General features: G+C 53.4%; 1 protein-coding gene across 2 annotated transcripts in view; it reads right to left on the bottom strand.

Annotated features, from left to right (window-relative positions):
* The window catches only part of ARHGAP23 (Rho GTPase activating protein 23), a 73,343-nt gene that overhangs the window by 19,069 nt on the left and 37,584 nt on the right, over nt 1-16,690 (bottom strand). For both annotated transcript variants that reach the window (XM_079905500.1, XM_079905501.1), the window contains exons 11-17: nt 16,298-16,441; nt 11,036-11,353; nt 9,689-9,750; nt 9,295-9,425; nt 8,528-8,649; nt 6,705-6,860; nt 1,732-1,810 (exon numbers count right to left, since the gene is read on the bottom strand). In XM_079905500.1, coding sequence (XP_079761626.1) covers nt 1,732-1,810; nt 6,705-6,860; nt 8,528-8,649; nt 9,295-9,425; nt 9,689-9,750; nt 11,036-11,353; nt 16,298-16,441 — 1,012 coding nt within the window. The remainder of the gene's footprint in view (nt 1-1,731; nt 1,811-6,704; nt 6,861-8,527; nt 8,650-9,294; nt 9,426-9,688; nt 9,751-11,035; nt 11,354-16,297; nt 16,442-16,690) is intronic.

Genomic DNA, 16,690 nt, shown 5'->3' with positions numbered 1-16,690 from the left:
GAGGGAGGATTTGCCCTGTTAGATACTGAAATATACTAAAAAGACAGCACAGCTAAGGCAGGTGATGAAGGATCAGGACAGATAAAGGCAGCACTTCCAGTCAGTTATCTTGTCGGGAAAATAAATCCATTTCTAGCTCACATAATACACAAATAAATTCAACTGCATGACAGAGCCAAAAACAGAAGTTATTAAAATATCGGGGAAAAATAAGAAAATACTTTTATAATCATAAGGCATTCTTAAACATGAGATACAGAATCCATTAACGGTTAACAGCTTGACTGTACATAAAATAACTGTTTTCAATTTCCATACTGAAAAGTTAAAAGGCAATGGCAGACCAAGAGCAAATATTTACAAAAACTAATAAAGGGTTAATATCCATAATGTACAAAGAGCTTGTCTCCTACAAATCAATAGGAAAAAAGACCAAGAACCCAGTGGCAAAATGGGCACATAGTCTGAACGAGCAGCTACAGAGGAAACGGTACAGGCCAATAAACTAGTGAAAAGGTAGTTCATCTCTTAGTAACGACAGAAATGAAAATGGTAACAATAGTGAGATGCCGTGTTCTCTCTCCGATCAGCAAACGTTTAAAATATTAATAACATCCAGTGCCGATGGGAATGTTAGGAAGCAAAATCTCTTACGCTGCTACTGGGAGTGTGAACTAGGGCCGCCTCCCCAGAGTCCAACTTGACTTTAGCTTTCAACATGTTTTCCAGGACTTTAACCCAGCAATTCCATGTCTACGAATCCACCTCCAGGACCCTGGTCCAGGTGTGCAGGAACGTAGGCAAGGAAAGTCACTGTAACACGTTTCGAAATAGCAAAAATGCAAAGACAACCTAAATAGCTAGCAGTAGGGGAGTGATTAGACAAATTACAGTCTATTCAGCCTAGGAAAAACTATGTGGTTGATTTAAAAGAAGAATGAGGTAGAGCTCTTTGTACTGACACGAGTGAATCTCAAAATTATAAGTCTCCTTCTGTTAAGAACTCAAGCAGTGGTGTGCTGGAGCCGCTCGCCCGCATGGGCTTCTGACAACCAGCTGTGTTTGGCTTTCATGTTGGTGACAGCAAATTGGGAGCTTGAAATCAGCCGTGGTGGGAGTATTTATACCATGGAAACTGGAAAATGCTACACATCACGGCTTTTTTCCCTTGAGAGCCAGATGTGAAACGTTTACCAGTGCGCCACTGAACCCGCCCAACTTCAAGCCCTACATATGCGAGTGTGTCTTTGTCACACGTGTAAGAGGGTCTGGAAGGAAACGCAATGCACTGTTAATAAGCAGCTCAGCAAATGGCCAAGAGCTGGGCTCTGGAGCCAGATGCCTGGGGCTGAACCCTGGCTCTGACACTTACAACCTCTGTGACCTTGGGCAAGTCACTTAACTTCTCTGTGCCGTAGTTTCCTCATCTATAGAGGGGAAATAATCGTACCTACTTCATGGAGTTGTAGGGAGTAGTGCCTGGCACACAGTAAATGCTCAGAAAGTGTGAGGATAACCTCTGCGGACAGGGAATGGGAGGATGACAGGGACCCTTGTGTTTACTTGATTCATATCTGTACTACCTATGTTTTTTACAAGCATGTGTTTCTTTTGTATTAAAACAAAAACCCCCAAAGTAAAACCAACACACCCCATTTAAAAAGTGGTCAGGATGCAACCTAGACAGGTATTCCCTCCTCCTCCCATCTTCCACTTCCACCCCCTACTCACCATCGGTGAAAAGAGGCTCAGGCAGCTTTCGGAAGAAGGACTTGAGCAGGCTGCTGATCACGTTGAGGTCCTGCCAGCGCTGGGGAGGGGCAACGACATCAGGCCACAGGCAGGGCCCCGCCCAGGTGCCCAAGCCTCCACGCCCCCAGGTTCAGAGCCAGCCAGGCCCCGCCCAGGTGCCCAAGCCTCCACGCCCCCAGGTTCAGAGCCAGCCAGGCCCCGCCCAGGTGCCCACACCTCCACGCCTGTCCAGCCCTAGAGCCCAGTGCAGCCCGGCTTGGGCCCTCCCTGGGACCCACTCATAGCCAGCTCTCCCCAGACCAGGACTGTCTGGGCTAAGAAGACTCATCACAGTAGAAAAGAGTCCCCAGCTAGGTCCTAGCCCCTCCACCACCTGGCCCCAGCACCCCTCTGCTCCAGCCAGCCCAGTGGGCTCGGACATTTGTCCACGCAGAGAAAGGAGCAGGTCCCTTCCCTGGTGCAGGCACTGTGGGGGACAGAGGTGAGCAAAACCCATCCCCGCACGAGCCTGCCCACTGGACCTCCATTAGGCCTGCTGGTGCCAACTCCTGCTTCCCAGCGCCCCCCGCTTAGGGGAGTCATCCCGGACCCCTCTCCTCATCCATGACACAGCTCACGTTCATGCCTGGTGGCTTCCTGTCTCAGGCCCTTTGCACCGGCTGGTTCCCTCCACTAGAACTCGCCTCCCCCTGCCCTTCACATGACTGGCTCCTCCCGAATCTAAACGTCTTCGGAGAGGCCTCCCCCGACCCGACCATCGCGGCACAGCCGCCATCACCACTGCCTGCCGTCTGTAGCACAGCCTTGACTTTTCTTCCTTCTGTGGCACTTACCGCAGTTGATCATTACTGTATGCATTCGTTTCCTTGTTCCTGCCTGGCCGATCTGTAAGCCACATGAGGGGCAGGGATCCTGTCTGTTTTATTCCCACTGCACCCCTATCACCTAGCCAGCCCTATCAGCCTGGCACTTAAATGGTCTCAATCATGAATTCTCAACCAGGGCGACTCAGCCCCCAGGGACGTTTAGCAGTGTGTGGAACCGTTTGGTTTTCACAAGCGGGGGCTGCCACTGGCATCTAGTGGACAGAGGCCAGGGATACTTCTAAACTTCCTCCAGTGCGCAGGATAACCTCCCACAAAAAAGAATTATTCTGCCCAAAGGGTCAAGGTTGAGAAACTCTGATCTAAATAAATGGTTGTTGAATACAAGAATGAATAAAAGAATGGCCGGCTCAGTGTCTCTCCTGTCCACCAGGGGGCACCATCAGCCTGCACAAAGTCAAGGATAACTCCCTTGAAAGGAACTGCTCAGAATAACTCATGTCCAGAGAGCAACAGAATACCCCCAACAGAGACACACAACTCAACAATATACACACTCATTACCATGGGGCCACAGCTTAATGCCAGACCGTCCACAGGCTCGATGAGAACGCTTAACTTCCAGCACTCCCCGTGACAAATGACACAAACTGATGTCTGAGACAAAATCACACACCCAACACACACGGCACGGCCCCACCCTGGTCCCTCTTCTCCCTGGACGAGGCCCAGCTCATGTGCACACCCAGTGTGGGCTCCTGCCCACCTCCCTCCACTGCCTCCTGGCCCTCATGTGTAGGCTCTTCTCATCTCCCAGCTGCCAAACCCAAGGCCTTGCTTACCCTGTCCTTTTTTTTTTCTTTCCCCCCATTGGAGAAAAATTTATCAAGGCTAAAGACTGGAAACAACTGAAATGCTTAACTACTAAAGAATACGTAAATTATTTGTGGAATATCTGTATCATGAAATAAAAAGAGCAATAAAAAAATATGAACTCTAGATTTTTCAACAAAGATGAATTTCACAAATTATGGACGGTGATAATGGCATTTTTGTTGTTGTTCTGTTGTTGTTACTCCACCTTTATTGAGGTATAATTAACAGATAAAAATTGTATATATTTACGATATACAATGTGATTGATTTGATAAATCTATACCCTGTGTAATGATTCACGCAATCAAGCTGATTAAAACACTTATCACCTCACATAGTTACCTTTTATTTTGTGCTGAGAATACTTAAGGTCTAATAGCTTAGCAAATTTCAGGTATACAATATTTAATTACCGTCACCATGCTGTACATTAGATCCCAGAATTGCCCTGTCCCTCGTGACTCCTCCTATGCCTAAGCATCTGCCCCCCCATCCCCAGCCTCACCTGAGCTGCCCTCTCCTTCTGTCCCACTCAGAGCCTGGCCCTTGCAGTCCCCATGCCCACCCTCTCCCCAGACGGCAGCTCCCTCCGTCGTCTCACCTCTGTGCCCCAGCGTGACCCCACGCTCACTACCCAATTCACCCTCGGTCTAGTGCCTGATTATGCATCACCCCCATGTGGGTGACTTACCACCACTCCAAGTCCAATGCGGTTCCTACCTGACACATCCTCCCTCTCCTGCCCTACTCCCCTGGTCTGCCAGGGACAGATACCACCAGCCTGTAGCTCAAATTTTTAGCTCTTTCCTACCCCTCCTTCCTCCCTCTCATGCAGCCAACTCCTAGAGCTGCTCCCATCCTCCTTACCCCCTCCCCCTGGGACCACCAAGACCTCCTGACCCCTCCCACAATATCGGTAATTTCTTCCCTAGATGCCCTGCTCTGGGCCTCCCTCATTCGTATCCATTAGGCATAAGCTAAAGCACTACTTCCTCAAACCCTACTCTCATTTATGCCTCCCCAGCTGAGGAACCATCAAAGGCTCCCTACTGTCCATTGGCTCAAGGTCAAAGGCTTTAGTGAAGCCATCAAAAGCCCTCTGTCCCCTGCCCTGGGCCTCACCCTCTCCACTGCCAAGCCCAGGAGGTGGGTCCATTCTCTGTCCTGACACTCAGACCCTTCTCTGGGATTTTGGAAAATGCTATCACCCGCTGCCTGGACTGCCTTCCTATTCACCTGCCCCTTCCTATTCATCCTTCAAAGATTTCAAACACCTGCTCCAGTTCCCAGCATCCTCTCCTTCCTCATCAAACAATCTGGTCCTTGATGAGAACCAGCTTTTTCTCTTGTCCACTATTTCACACGTACTCATCTTGTCTCCCTAGCTCCTTCCCAAGGACACGAAGACTATCTTACATTTTCACATACAGCTTCAGAGTACTGTTGACTCATGGGACTTCACTGTCCAGATCCATGGTTTTCCAAAACATCTTTTCCAGCAGAGCACTTTTTGTCAAGTGAAACGATACATGAAAACCCAATATGAAAAAAACCGACATAAAAAAGCAGACAGAGCAAAGCAGGTTACTCTAGATGGGGGGTCCTGGCCTCCCACAGCACCTCTGGGGAACCTTAGGGTTCTGGGAAACACTGGCCCTGCTGCAAACTCTTTTTTTTGGTTGAAATATTTATTTGGATATTTTCCCCAGTTTTACTGAGACATAATTGACATATAACCTGCTGCAAACTCTTTTTTTTTTTTTGGCTTAAATAACAGAAGTTTCTTTTCTCACAACTCTGGAGGCCGGGAAATCTAAGAACAAGGTGCCGGCCCATTCAGTCTTTGATGAGGGTTCCCTTCCTGGTTTGCAGGCAGTCGCCTTCTTGCTGTGTCCTTACAAGATGGAGCAGGTGAGGCAGGGAGCTCTCTGGTGTCTCCTTTCACAAGGACACTAATCCTATTGTACCAGGGCCCTGACTTTATGACTTCATTTAACCTTAATTACCTCCTAATCGGCCCTATCTCCAAATACACTCATCTTGGGAGTTAGGGCTTCAACGTATAAATTTTGGGAGGACACGATTCAGTTCACAGCACAAGAGAAAGAGGAGATGATTGTTAGAGCAGAATCCTGGAGGAATCCAGAATTCGCCAAAAGAGGATTGTGAACACTGTTTAGAGATATTAACATTTCTCTCTATAGCAGAAATGACGAGTTGTAGTGAAAGTACGGAAACATTTTTAGACAGGACAGACATTTCGGAAGTCTGCATTAGACGGCCTAGGTCTTTGGAATGCTGCACTCTGCCTCCTTGGTCTGCTGTTATCCACTTTTCAGAGTTATTTGATAGTTACTTTATATGTTCTGTCCAGGATTATTAGATGTAATCAGTAGAAAAGACTGGACAGAGTGTGTTTGCTCTATCTTAACTGGATCCAGAGCCCCGGTATGTAATTTTTTATTCCTGCTCTAAACACATCATTTTTTTAAATTGAGGTCTAGTTGATGTACAGTATTATATGTTTCAGGGGTACAGCATAGTGATTCACAATTTTTAAAGGTTATATTCCATTTATAGTTACTATAACCTGCTGCAAACTCTTGTGTGGTTGTCAGATCCCTTCACGAGCTGCTCTCGTCTCATCTGATCAACGACCCACGTTGCTGGCCGCTCCAGCAAACACCATATACTCCCCTTCTAACCAGGTGTCTGCAAACCTTGGCCCGTAGGTCAAATCCAGCCAACGACCTGATTTTGTGTGGCCCTTGAGCTAAGAATGGGTTTTGCATCTTTAAAAGATTGTGAAGAAAAAGAAGGAAGAGAAGGAAGAGGATAAGGAAGAGAAGGGTTTGCAACAGACCATGTGGTAAGCAAAGCCCTGGAATACTTGCTACCTGGCCCTTTACAGAGAAGGTATGGTGACTGCCGGCAAACCTTAGGGGCCCACGCCTTTCCCCAGGCTGTTCCCTCTGCCTGGAGTGCCCTTTCCTGGCTTTCGCTGGCTTTTCGTGGACACTATTCATCCTCAAGCCCCAAAAAACTGTCACCTACCAGCCTCTGTCTCCGGGCTCTCAGGCCATGGCTGCAGCTGGGGTGATGCCCTTCCCCACGGCTGGCCTGCAAAGGCAAGTTGTGTCTTGCCTTGGGGCCCTGACCCAGTGCCAGGCACACCACAGGGTACAATGAACACAACAGACACCACCACATTGGCCCCCCTTCCATAGGCCGACGCCCCCCAGTCACACTCACCTCATCCTGCAGGTTGATGTCCCCGGGGCCACGGTTGAGCTGCTCCTGCAGGCTGGACACCACTGCGTTGTTGCCTGGCACCCGGTAAATGCCTGTGGACTCCAGCCCCCGTGCCTCCACAATGCGACAGCATGCAGCCACGATCAGGGGGACACGCTGGGGACACAGCAGGGCAGGGGTGTTAGGAAGAGTAAGAACAGCATTCTCTGGAGAAAATACTTGCAAATGATACGACCGACTAATAAGGGATTAATAGCCAACACACATAAACAGCTCATACAACTCAACATCAAAAATACAAACGACCTGGGAATTCGCTGGCGGACCAGTGGTTAGGACTCTGCACTTCCACTGCTGGGGGCCCAGGTTCGATCCCTGGTCAGGGAACTAAGATCCCACAAGCCGCGAGACACGGCCAAAAAAAAAATAATAATACAAAAACCCGATTTAAAAAATGGGCAGAAGAACTGAATAGACATTTTTCCAAAGAGGAAATGCAGATGGCCAAGAGGCACATGAAAAGATGCTCAACATCGCCAGTCATCAGGGAAATGCAAATCAAAACCACAATGAGATATCAGTTCACACCTGTCAGAATGGCTGTCATCAAAAAGGCCACAAATAACAAATGTTGGCGAGGATGTGGAGAAAAGGGAACCCTCATACACTGTTGGTGGGAATGTAAACTGGTGCAGCCACTGTGGAAAACAGTACGGAGGTTTCTCAGAAAAACTAACAGTAGAGCTACCATATGACCCAGCAATTCCACTCCTCAGTATATATCCAAAAAAAAACAAAAACACTAATTCGAAAAGATACATGCACCCCAGTGTTCACAGCAATATTATTTACAATTGCCAAGATACGGAAGAAAACTAAATGTCCATCAAAGATGAATGGATAAAAAAAAAGATGAATGGATAAAGGAGATGTGATGTATATAGATATCTATATATAGATCTCTCTCTCTCTCTCTCTCTCTCTCTCTCTCTCTCTCTCTCTCTCTCTCTATATATATATATATATACACACACAATGGAATACTACTCAGTCATAAAAAAGAATGAAATTTTGCCATTTGCAGCAACATGGATGGACCTGAAGGGCACTATGCTACGTGAAATAAGTCAGAGAGAAAAAGACGAATACTGTATGATATCATTTATATGTGGAATCTAAAAAAATAAAACAAACTAGTGAATATAACAAAAAAGAAGCAGACTCACAGATACAGAGAACAAACTAGTGGTTACCAGTGGGGAGAGGAAAGAGGGGAGGGGAAGTATAGGGCTAGGGAACTAAGAGGTACAAACTATTAGGTAGAAAATAAGCTACAAGGATATACTGTACAACACAAGGAATATAGGCAATATTTTATAATAACTATAAATGGAGTATAACCTTTAAAAACGGAATCACTACATTGTACACCTGTAACTTATATAATATTGTACAGCAACTACACTTCAATAGAAGAAAAAAAGAACAGCATTCTCCACCAGTGGGCCAGAGGTAGGGAGGACAAGATGGAGGCAGTGCAAAGCCAGACCCCAGGGGTTCTGGTGGTTACTAAGGCTTTCACTGTCTCTGGTCTGGGAGCAGAAATCGCACCAAAGCCTCGCCATGATCTGAGGAGGAGCACCAGCTGGGCGCCAGGGATTCTGGGCTCTGGCTCAACTCTGCTGCTCCCTCGCAGGGCTGCTTCCCCAGCTGTGTCTGTGAGACGCGGTGGAGAGCTGGCTCCAAAGTCCCTTGCAGCTCTGACTCTCTGTGTCTCGGTCTCCCCACTTCCCTGCTGGCTCTGGAGCACGGCGGGAACCCACCTGGTTCTCTGTGGCTGGCTGGCACTCCTCCAGTCGGACCCCAAATGCCCTGGGGGCTGCCTTCTTGTTCTTCTTGATGATGTTGATGCCCCAGGGGGTTTTGGGGGTGGAGACACTGTCATCTGGGGTTGGGGAAGGCAGAGAGAGGCAGGGTGAGCTGGGGGCCCAGGGAGGGGCAGCCACCACACTAGGTCACACACACTCACACACCACATTCACACACTGGACGTATGGGGACTCCATCAGAGAAGCAACCGGGATGCTGAGGGCTGATGGCAAATTATAATATCCCAGCAGAGAAGGCCGAAGAGATGAGGGTGTCTACCCTAGAGAAGAGAGGCCTCAGAGTAATATAAGGACTTCTGTATGGCTAAAACAACAAGGTGGGAGCCATAGATTCTGGTACAGCCGAAGGAAGAACTTTCTAATGGCCAAAAGTGTGTGAAGATGGAAAAGGCTGCCTGCAGAGAGGATGAGGCTCCTGCTCCTGAAGGGACACAAGCGGAGACCAGAGGACCACACAGCTGGGATGTCACGGAGGGAAATCAGGCTCTGGGCCCTTCCAGCCCTGAGGCCCTGAGGGCCCCCGGACCCTCACAGGCATGCACACATGGGCAGACACACGAGGATAACCGTGGCACACACCTACAGGCACACACACCGCCTGACACACACACACAGGCCCTCCGCTCCCATGCAGACCCACAGGCTGACCCGCCCTCCCCACGCATGGGTGCACACCACCCCCTTAGCAGCCGCCTTCCTACCCTTGCTCCCTGCAGGCTGGTCCTGAGTCCTGAGGCCACGTGCTGTACTCTGTTTGAGGAACTCAGACTTGAGGCCCCCCAGGCCACGAGAGCCTTTGGGGGAGGAATCAGCTTTGGGCCCAGAGCTATGGCTGTGTGGGAAGAGGAGAGAGGTCTTCACTGGGGTGACCCAGCACGCCACCTGCCCTGGCCTCCCACCTCTTCGGACCTCCCCTCCATCCCGTCCATGCCCTCTGGGGACTGGAGGCCTCAATGCCCCTGCCACCCTCCCTGCCCCCAGCAGAGGGCAATTCAGGGGCCACCCTCAGGTCTGAAGGTGGGTCAGGAGGACGACCTCTGCCCAAGGTGTCTCCCACCCCATGGCCAGGACTGCTCCATGAGGGCTGGGCCTCACCTCACTTTGCGATAATCATTAAGCTTCTTGCTGATCAGAGCTTGGTTGGCACAGCCGGGGTCCTGGAGGAGGCGGAAGAGAAAGCAGACCCCATCAGTGACCATGGCCAGCCCACCCAGGGCTTCTCTGTGGCCCCTGCCTCGGCCTCGCCTCCCCTCTCCTCCACCTGCCAGCTGAAGGGTGCAGACCCTGGAGCGAGGAAGACCAGGGCCGGACTCCCGAGCACCCCCTCACCAGCTGTGTGACCTTGGGCAATCCACTTAGCCTCTCTGAGCCTCAGTCTCCTCAGCAGTAACATGGGGAGACAACGTGGCAACCTCAGGGTTAGGGTGCGGAATTATGCACGTGGCACTCATCACAGTCCTGGCAAGGCACCGATGAGGTGCCCCACGAGGGGCAGCTATTGCAATAATGAAGGTGACTTGGGACCCTCAGACAGTGCCTGTCGGGGACAGCCCAGCCAGTCCCCCCAGAAAAGGGCCCCAAATTTCAGGTGCCTTCCTCCTTGCGGTGAGGAACGACAATGTCCTGGGGAGGCAGAGCCTGGTTCAGTGAGATGGTGTCCTCAGCGTGCACTAGCACCCCTCTGCCTGTGGCCAGAGCAGTTGCACATCTGGACCAGGGCCCAAGCCACACCATCCTCCTGGCAGAGACCGGCCGCCAAGCCCAGGACCCCCACATAACTCTGCGCAGGTGTCCAGAGGCACCTGGCGGAGGGGGTGGGCGGAGGCAGAAAGCCCAGCCCAGGCTCCTAGTGTGCAGCTGCAGCTGCCCAGGAGGGGGCGTCACGTAAAAATGCTCCTGGAGTCCCTGCCAAAGCCCTTGGCTCAGCCCCTGCTGCCTGCTGCCAAGGCCGATCCTCTTGGCCTCCTCCCAAGGTCAATGTGTTTGTGCCCCTGCAGACAGGCCAGCCCTGTCAGAGGGGCCAGCCACAGTTTTGGCCCAGGGGCACCCCTTTCTGTAATAATTCCACAGGAGACCCCCGCCTCCCAAACCTCCAGCAAGAGGCTGAGGTTGGCCGGGAGCTGACCCCTCTGTGGCAGAGTCTGCCCAAGGCGGTCATAACGATGACGATAATAACAATTACTGTCGTTCCTACAGCTATTATTGTTCCTGCCAGTCATGGAACACTAAAGACGCCAGGTCCTCTGTGAGCCACTGCCCCAAGCATCGTCTCTTCACACCAAACCCTTGGAGGGCATGGTTGCAAGGGGTACTCCTGTCAGCCCATTTTATGCAGGAGGGGACTGAGGCTCAGAGCGGTGAAGGGAGGATCCCGGCAGGCGAGAGGCGCCCGGGGCCTGCCCTGCCCTCCCTGGCCCGGCTGGGGCCGGGCCGGGCCCTCACCTCGCCCTCGGCCCTGCTGTTCTCTCGGATCGCTCTGATCCAGCCCAGCATGTCATCCCGGTCCTCAGCCTGAAAGAGATATTCACAGAAGTCAGCGGTGGTCAGCCGGAACACGTGCCTCCTCTTGGTCTCGCTGTAGGAGATGTCCACCAGGCAGGAGCCGATGCAGACGGGCGCCGCCTCGTCCTCACCTGCGACGGCCGCCGCCGCCCCCGCCGCCGCCGGCCCGGGCTCCCGCCGCTCCTTGCTCAGCGAGAGCGAGCGCGCCCGCAGCGCGGCGTACACCCGCTTCCACTGGCGCAGGCCGCCGCCAGCTTTCTGCAGGGAGACACGGGGAGAGGGGGAGAGAGGGGAGGGGGAGGGGGTGAGAAGCCAGGCCTGCCCTCCTCCCCGACCCCAGAGCCCAAGGGGGCCCTAGGCGCTGCAGACAGTGGACAGCAGTGGGGACCCCACCCCACTGGCCGCCGGGAGCCCTCTGCTCCACTCCCACCGGCACCTGGGGCAGCCTCCTGCCCACAGTCCCCCAAGTCTCTCAGCCCCTCACCGGCCTGGACACCCGTACCCATCGTTCTCAGTCCCCGCAGAGGGTCCCCAACATTCGCTTTACCGCTCCTCTGCCGTTGGCAATGCCCCAGAGAACCAGCAGGGGGCTCCAGAGGGCAATCGGGCCCCCCACCAAACATGACCCACCTTACATAAAATCTTCCTAAGCCATTCCTGGTCCACATACTGCTTCCCTCCGGGCAAAGCTAGTCAAAAGTTGTCAACCACACTTGCTCTCCCCGCTTCTTTGCCTCTCACTCAAGACTCCACTCAGTATCCCCTTCCTGGGAAGCTGCTTGCCAGGTCACCCAGGCGCCATGTTGCCAAAGCCAGTGGCAGCGTCTGGGCACTTCTCAGCCCTTTGCTTAGCCTCTTGGTGGCATATGACCCAGCTAGCGGTCACTTCTTCCCTCTCCAAACTCTCTCTTGGCACCCAGGACCCTATGGTTCGTGGTTTTCCTCCTAACTCCGCTGGCTCCTTCTCTGGTCCCCTCCACCCAACATCCTCTACACCAGCGGTTCTCAACCAGGGCGAAGAGCCATCAGGGGACATTTGTCTGAAGACGTTTTCAGTTGTCGCACCTGGGGAAATGCTATGGCATCTAGTGGGCAGAGGCCAAGGATGCTGCTAAACATGTCGGATGCCCAGGACAGCCCCGCAGCAAAGAATCATCTGGTCCAAAATGTCAACAGTGCTGAGGCTGACAGTCCCTGCCCTAAAGGAAGCGGAGCTCCAGAACTTTGTCCTCGGCCCTCCTCCTCCTGCATGCCTCCCCCATGATGCCATCCACACCCATGGCTTTAAATCCTGTCTGTCTGCTGATGGTGATGCCCAGATGTACCCCTGGCCCAGCATCTCCCCCGAGCCACACTCCAGTACCTCCAACTGTGTGCTCAGTGTCTCCATTTGCACCCCACGGGCACTGCAGGTGCTGCTTGCTCACTACGGGGGCCCATCAAACCTGTTCTCCACCCCCACCTCCATCTTTTCCAGCTCAGTAAATCCACCCAGTTGCCCAGAAACTTGGGAGCTGCCCTTGACTCCTCCTCATTCTTCACCCCTGACATCCAACCCGTCAGGAAATCACAACTGTTCTGCTTCCAAAATATCACCTGCCTCCATCTTTCCTGCCACCACCTTGCCCACACCATCAACACCTCTTGCCTGGACCACTGCACAAACCATCCCAGCCTCCGCTCTCCTTCCTGCAACCTCTTCTCCACGCAGCAGCTGCAGTGGCCATTTGAAAATGTAAACGAAGTCCTGTCTCTCCCCTGCTTAGTGCCCTCTCATGGCTTCCCATCGCCCTTGGAATCGAATCTAAGCTCTTCTGTGATCTGGTCCCTGCCTCTCCTAACCCATCCCTCTTTCTTTCTCACAATGTCGAGACACGGGGGGCTTTTCCAGTGAACAAGCCAAGCCTTTCCTTTCCCGGGGCCTCTGCATGTGCTATTCCTTCTGCCCAGAGCCCCTTCTCTTGCTTCTCCACGTGGCTGCTTCCTTCTCGCCCTTAAGGTCTGAGCTCAAGGTCATCAACATCACCTCCTCAGCGAGGCCGCCTCTAAGCATTTTTCCCCTAACGGCAGCCCCCGGCTTCCTCCCAACTTAAAGGCAATCACATCACCCTGTTCATATTCCCTGAGTGCCCACTGTAGTCTCAGGTTACTGGCTGTGGGTGGCTTTCTCCAGTACAGAGAAAGCTCCTGGCGCAGGGAGCTCATCTGCCCTCTTACCTCCATACTCCTGGGCCTAGAGCCATGCTGGCACAGGGTAAGTGCTCATCAATATTTACTGAATAAATGAATTAATCGGCCTCAGAACACCCTGCAGGCGGGGGTTCCATCTCCCCCATCAGATCAAGGGCTCCTTTCCTCTGGCTCACGGCCCACCTACGACTCCACACCCAGCCCAAGCTTCTATCTTCAGAGCAAACCAGATGAGGAGACTTCATGGCTGGCAGGTGAACATAGCCACAGCCAGCCATGAACCCTGCCCATCATCACATACCTGCTGGACCAAGGCAGGGACGTTCAGAGCAGGAGACAGTAGGGCCCTCCAGGAGAAGTTTAGTGTCAGAGTGAGGTGGTGACAAGGGTGCCCCTTTGAGACTGAACCAGCTAGGTGACCTTGGATAAGTCAGGCCCCCTCCCCTAGCATCAGTATGCCCTACTGGTAAAAACGAGAGGTGAGCCAGCTGGTCTCCACGTTGCATCCAGCTCAAATGCTGGGTCTGTGGCTGCAGGGATGGGTCATACCCACCCACGCCCTCCTCCGCCTGACAGTCAGTGGTCTCCAAAAGAGACTGGGAGCTGGGGGCGGGGAGAGGCTGGACTTGCTGAAGCAGACAACATCTGGCTGGCGATCAGGACCCTGGACAGACCGAGAGACCAGATGGGAGTGGAAAGCCCTCTCCTTCAGAACCGACCAGTGAGCAGGAAGGGGCCAGGTCCTCTCCCTGCCCAGGAGACACTGCGTCTGGGCTGCCAGAGGCCACCCAGAGCTGGGGGCAGGCTATGGGGCAGGCAGAAGTCAGCAGTTGTCACCAGGCCCTCCGAAGGGCTCAAGCCTCGGGCTGGAAGTCTTCGTCCACACCTGGCTCCTCCTCCTTGGCCTCCGTCCCCCACTTCCTCCCGAGGCCCGGCCGTCTCTTGCTTTCTCCCTCAGTGTTCCCGCGCCCATGGCTGCAGGTGCTTGTGTCCTCTCCGATGGACAAATGCCCTCCCCAGGTGGACCTCCTCCCAATGCCACACCCTCAGAGCCTCTGTTGCCAGGACACCTCCGCAGAAGTGTGCGCCAGGGCCCTCGGACTCCATAGGCCCCAAAGGAACCTCTTGGCTTCCTCTCCCCAAACCTACCCCTCCGGTGCCCTGTGGCTCTGGGAAGGGTCCCACCACTCTCTGACCCCACAGCCCAAGCTGGGACCCCAGGAACCTCCTCCATCCTCCCTCACCTCCCAGCCCTCAGCCCGCCCAGGCTTTCCTTACCCCTGAATCTCTCTAAGGTGTCCCCTCCCCTTGGTCCCACTCCCCTCGCTCACCTGGACAGCAGCAATGGCCTTGTCTCCTCCTGTCACAGATGCAACACTTACCTCCTGGGCTCACACCTCCCACACCCCACCCTTAAATGCCTGCAAAGGCTCACCCTGAGCGATGCGCCCGCGCCCAGGCGCCCGACACCCCACCCGGCTTCCATCTCTTGCCCTGGCTCCCAGCTGCCCAGCACCCCCTGCCACCCTGCTCCTAGCCGTGCAGGAGGGCATCTCCCCTGTCAGACCACACCCCCACCTCCCTCCTTTGTGTGGACTCCCACACACCCTTCACAGCCTTCCAGACACCCCCTCCCACCCTGCTGAGGTCAGGGTCATACGCTACTATATGCCGCTCCCCTGAACTCCCCCATCACAGCAGTCAAGCACTGGTAACTGGTAAGCAACAAATGCCTTCTCTGCCCAGCAGGAACCCCAGCAGGGCAGGACTGGCCTGGCTCCCTCACCACTGAATCCCCGGAACCTCAACGGAGAATTGGAGCAGGGTAGGCTGTTCATCATTATCTGCGGGCTGGACGAGGGCACAGATGAGTGCCGCTCCTGCCTGGACTACACTTCTCACTTCACCCTCACACTGGCCCTTGGAGTAGAACAACACTGTCCCCATCTTACAGATCAGAAAAGTGAGGCTCAGACGTTAAGGGGGTTGCCCGAAGTCTTATGCTTGATAAGTGGCTGGGCAGGAATTCCAAGGCTGTCTGACTTCAAAGCTTATGTTCTTTTCAGGTACAAGGCCCTTAGAAGGCAGGGTGGAAAATTCAAATAATAGCATTAAGCAGGATAGCTGCTCCCGGGGGCCAGGCACTGGGTGAGCGCTTTTTGCTTAGATCATCTCATTTAATCCTCAGCAAGGGTGTATGAGCTAGTGATTATCATTTGCTCCATTTACATACGAGGAAACTGGTAGGTGAGCCAAACAAGCTCCCCCAGCAGCTCATGGCACAGTGAGGAGCCAAGCCCAGGCTCATGCTAACCTCTCTGCTCCACTCTGCCTGGGCCGCTCGGGTGACGGCAGTCGGGCGGCCTCCTCCTCCCTCTTCTGCTGCCTGGAACCCGGGATTGTACTCCATGGACCCAGGGGCCCCGCCTTCTCCCCTCGGGATCCTGCTTACCTCCCAGCCTCAGGCCCAAGCCCCCTTCATCTCTCACCTGGATCTCTGTGGCGGCCCCAAACTGGTCTTCTTGCCTCCCTCTGGCTCTCTCTTAATTCACTCCCCAGGAAGCCCAGTGGAAGAGGCCCCAGGGGCTTTTAGTTGCCCTTAGGATGAAGACTAGAACCTTTGCTGGCCTTGAAAAGGCTAACCTCTGCTTTCTTTTGGGGCTTCAGCTCCCCTAAAAGAATCACGCTGGCCTTGCTCTCATTTTCCATGAGCCCCAGTGGCCATTTTGGGGGTGATCTGCCAACCAAGGATCAACCATGGGATGGTTCTGTCAGAATTCCAAGCACAACTGGATCAGATCCACCCCACAGCAAAGACCACCTCTCTGGTTAACTCTTTTTCATGAGTTCTTTAGGACCCCCAGGAAGTTCTTCCTAGCATCTAACCTCCACCCCTCATGCTGCAGCCTCAGCTGGCTCTCCTTAGCTCCAGAGGGTGGGTGTAGGAAAAGCTGGGAGTTCTGCTGGAGCCAGCTTCCATCCACCTCCAGCTCATTCCTCCAGCCATCTTACCTTCCCCTTCTTGGTGAGGACCTGCTTATAATACAACCAGCCTTCTCTCCTGATGTCGCTGAAGGTTGCGTCCGAGAGGTCAGAGGTTGAGTGTCGCTTGGAAGGAGCGTCAGCGTCTTCGGAAGTGCCCCAGCTATCCAAGGACTGCAGAGAGACGACAGAGGGCAATTTAGGGTGGCTCCCACAGTGCCAGCATCTCAGAAGCCCCATGGACCATTTGCAGCCACAAGGGCCTGGCATATGCCTGTGCGACGCTCTGCTGTGCTGTGTGGCCTCATGGGCCTTGCTTACCCTCTCTGACCCATCTGTGTTGAGGTCATGAGACATATGTGATGGGGAAGCCAGAAAGGAGGAAAGGCTATGACCTGCAGGCCACATGCCTCACCACGCTTA

The sequence above is a fragment of the Stenella coeruleoalba genome, assembly GCF_951394435.1.
Source record: "Stenella coeruleoalba genome assembly, chromosome: 19".
In the NCBI taxonomy this organism is placed as follows: Eukaryota; Metazoa; Chordata; class Mammalia; order Artiodactyla; family Delphinidae; genus Stenella; species Stenella coeruleoalba.
The sequence above is the reverse complement of the archived record's forward strand: the minus strand, read 5'-3'. Positions and strand labels throughout refer to the sequence as shown.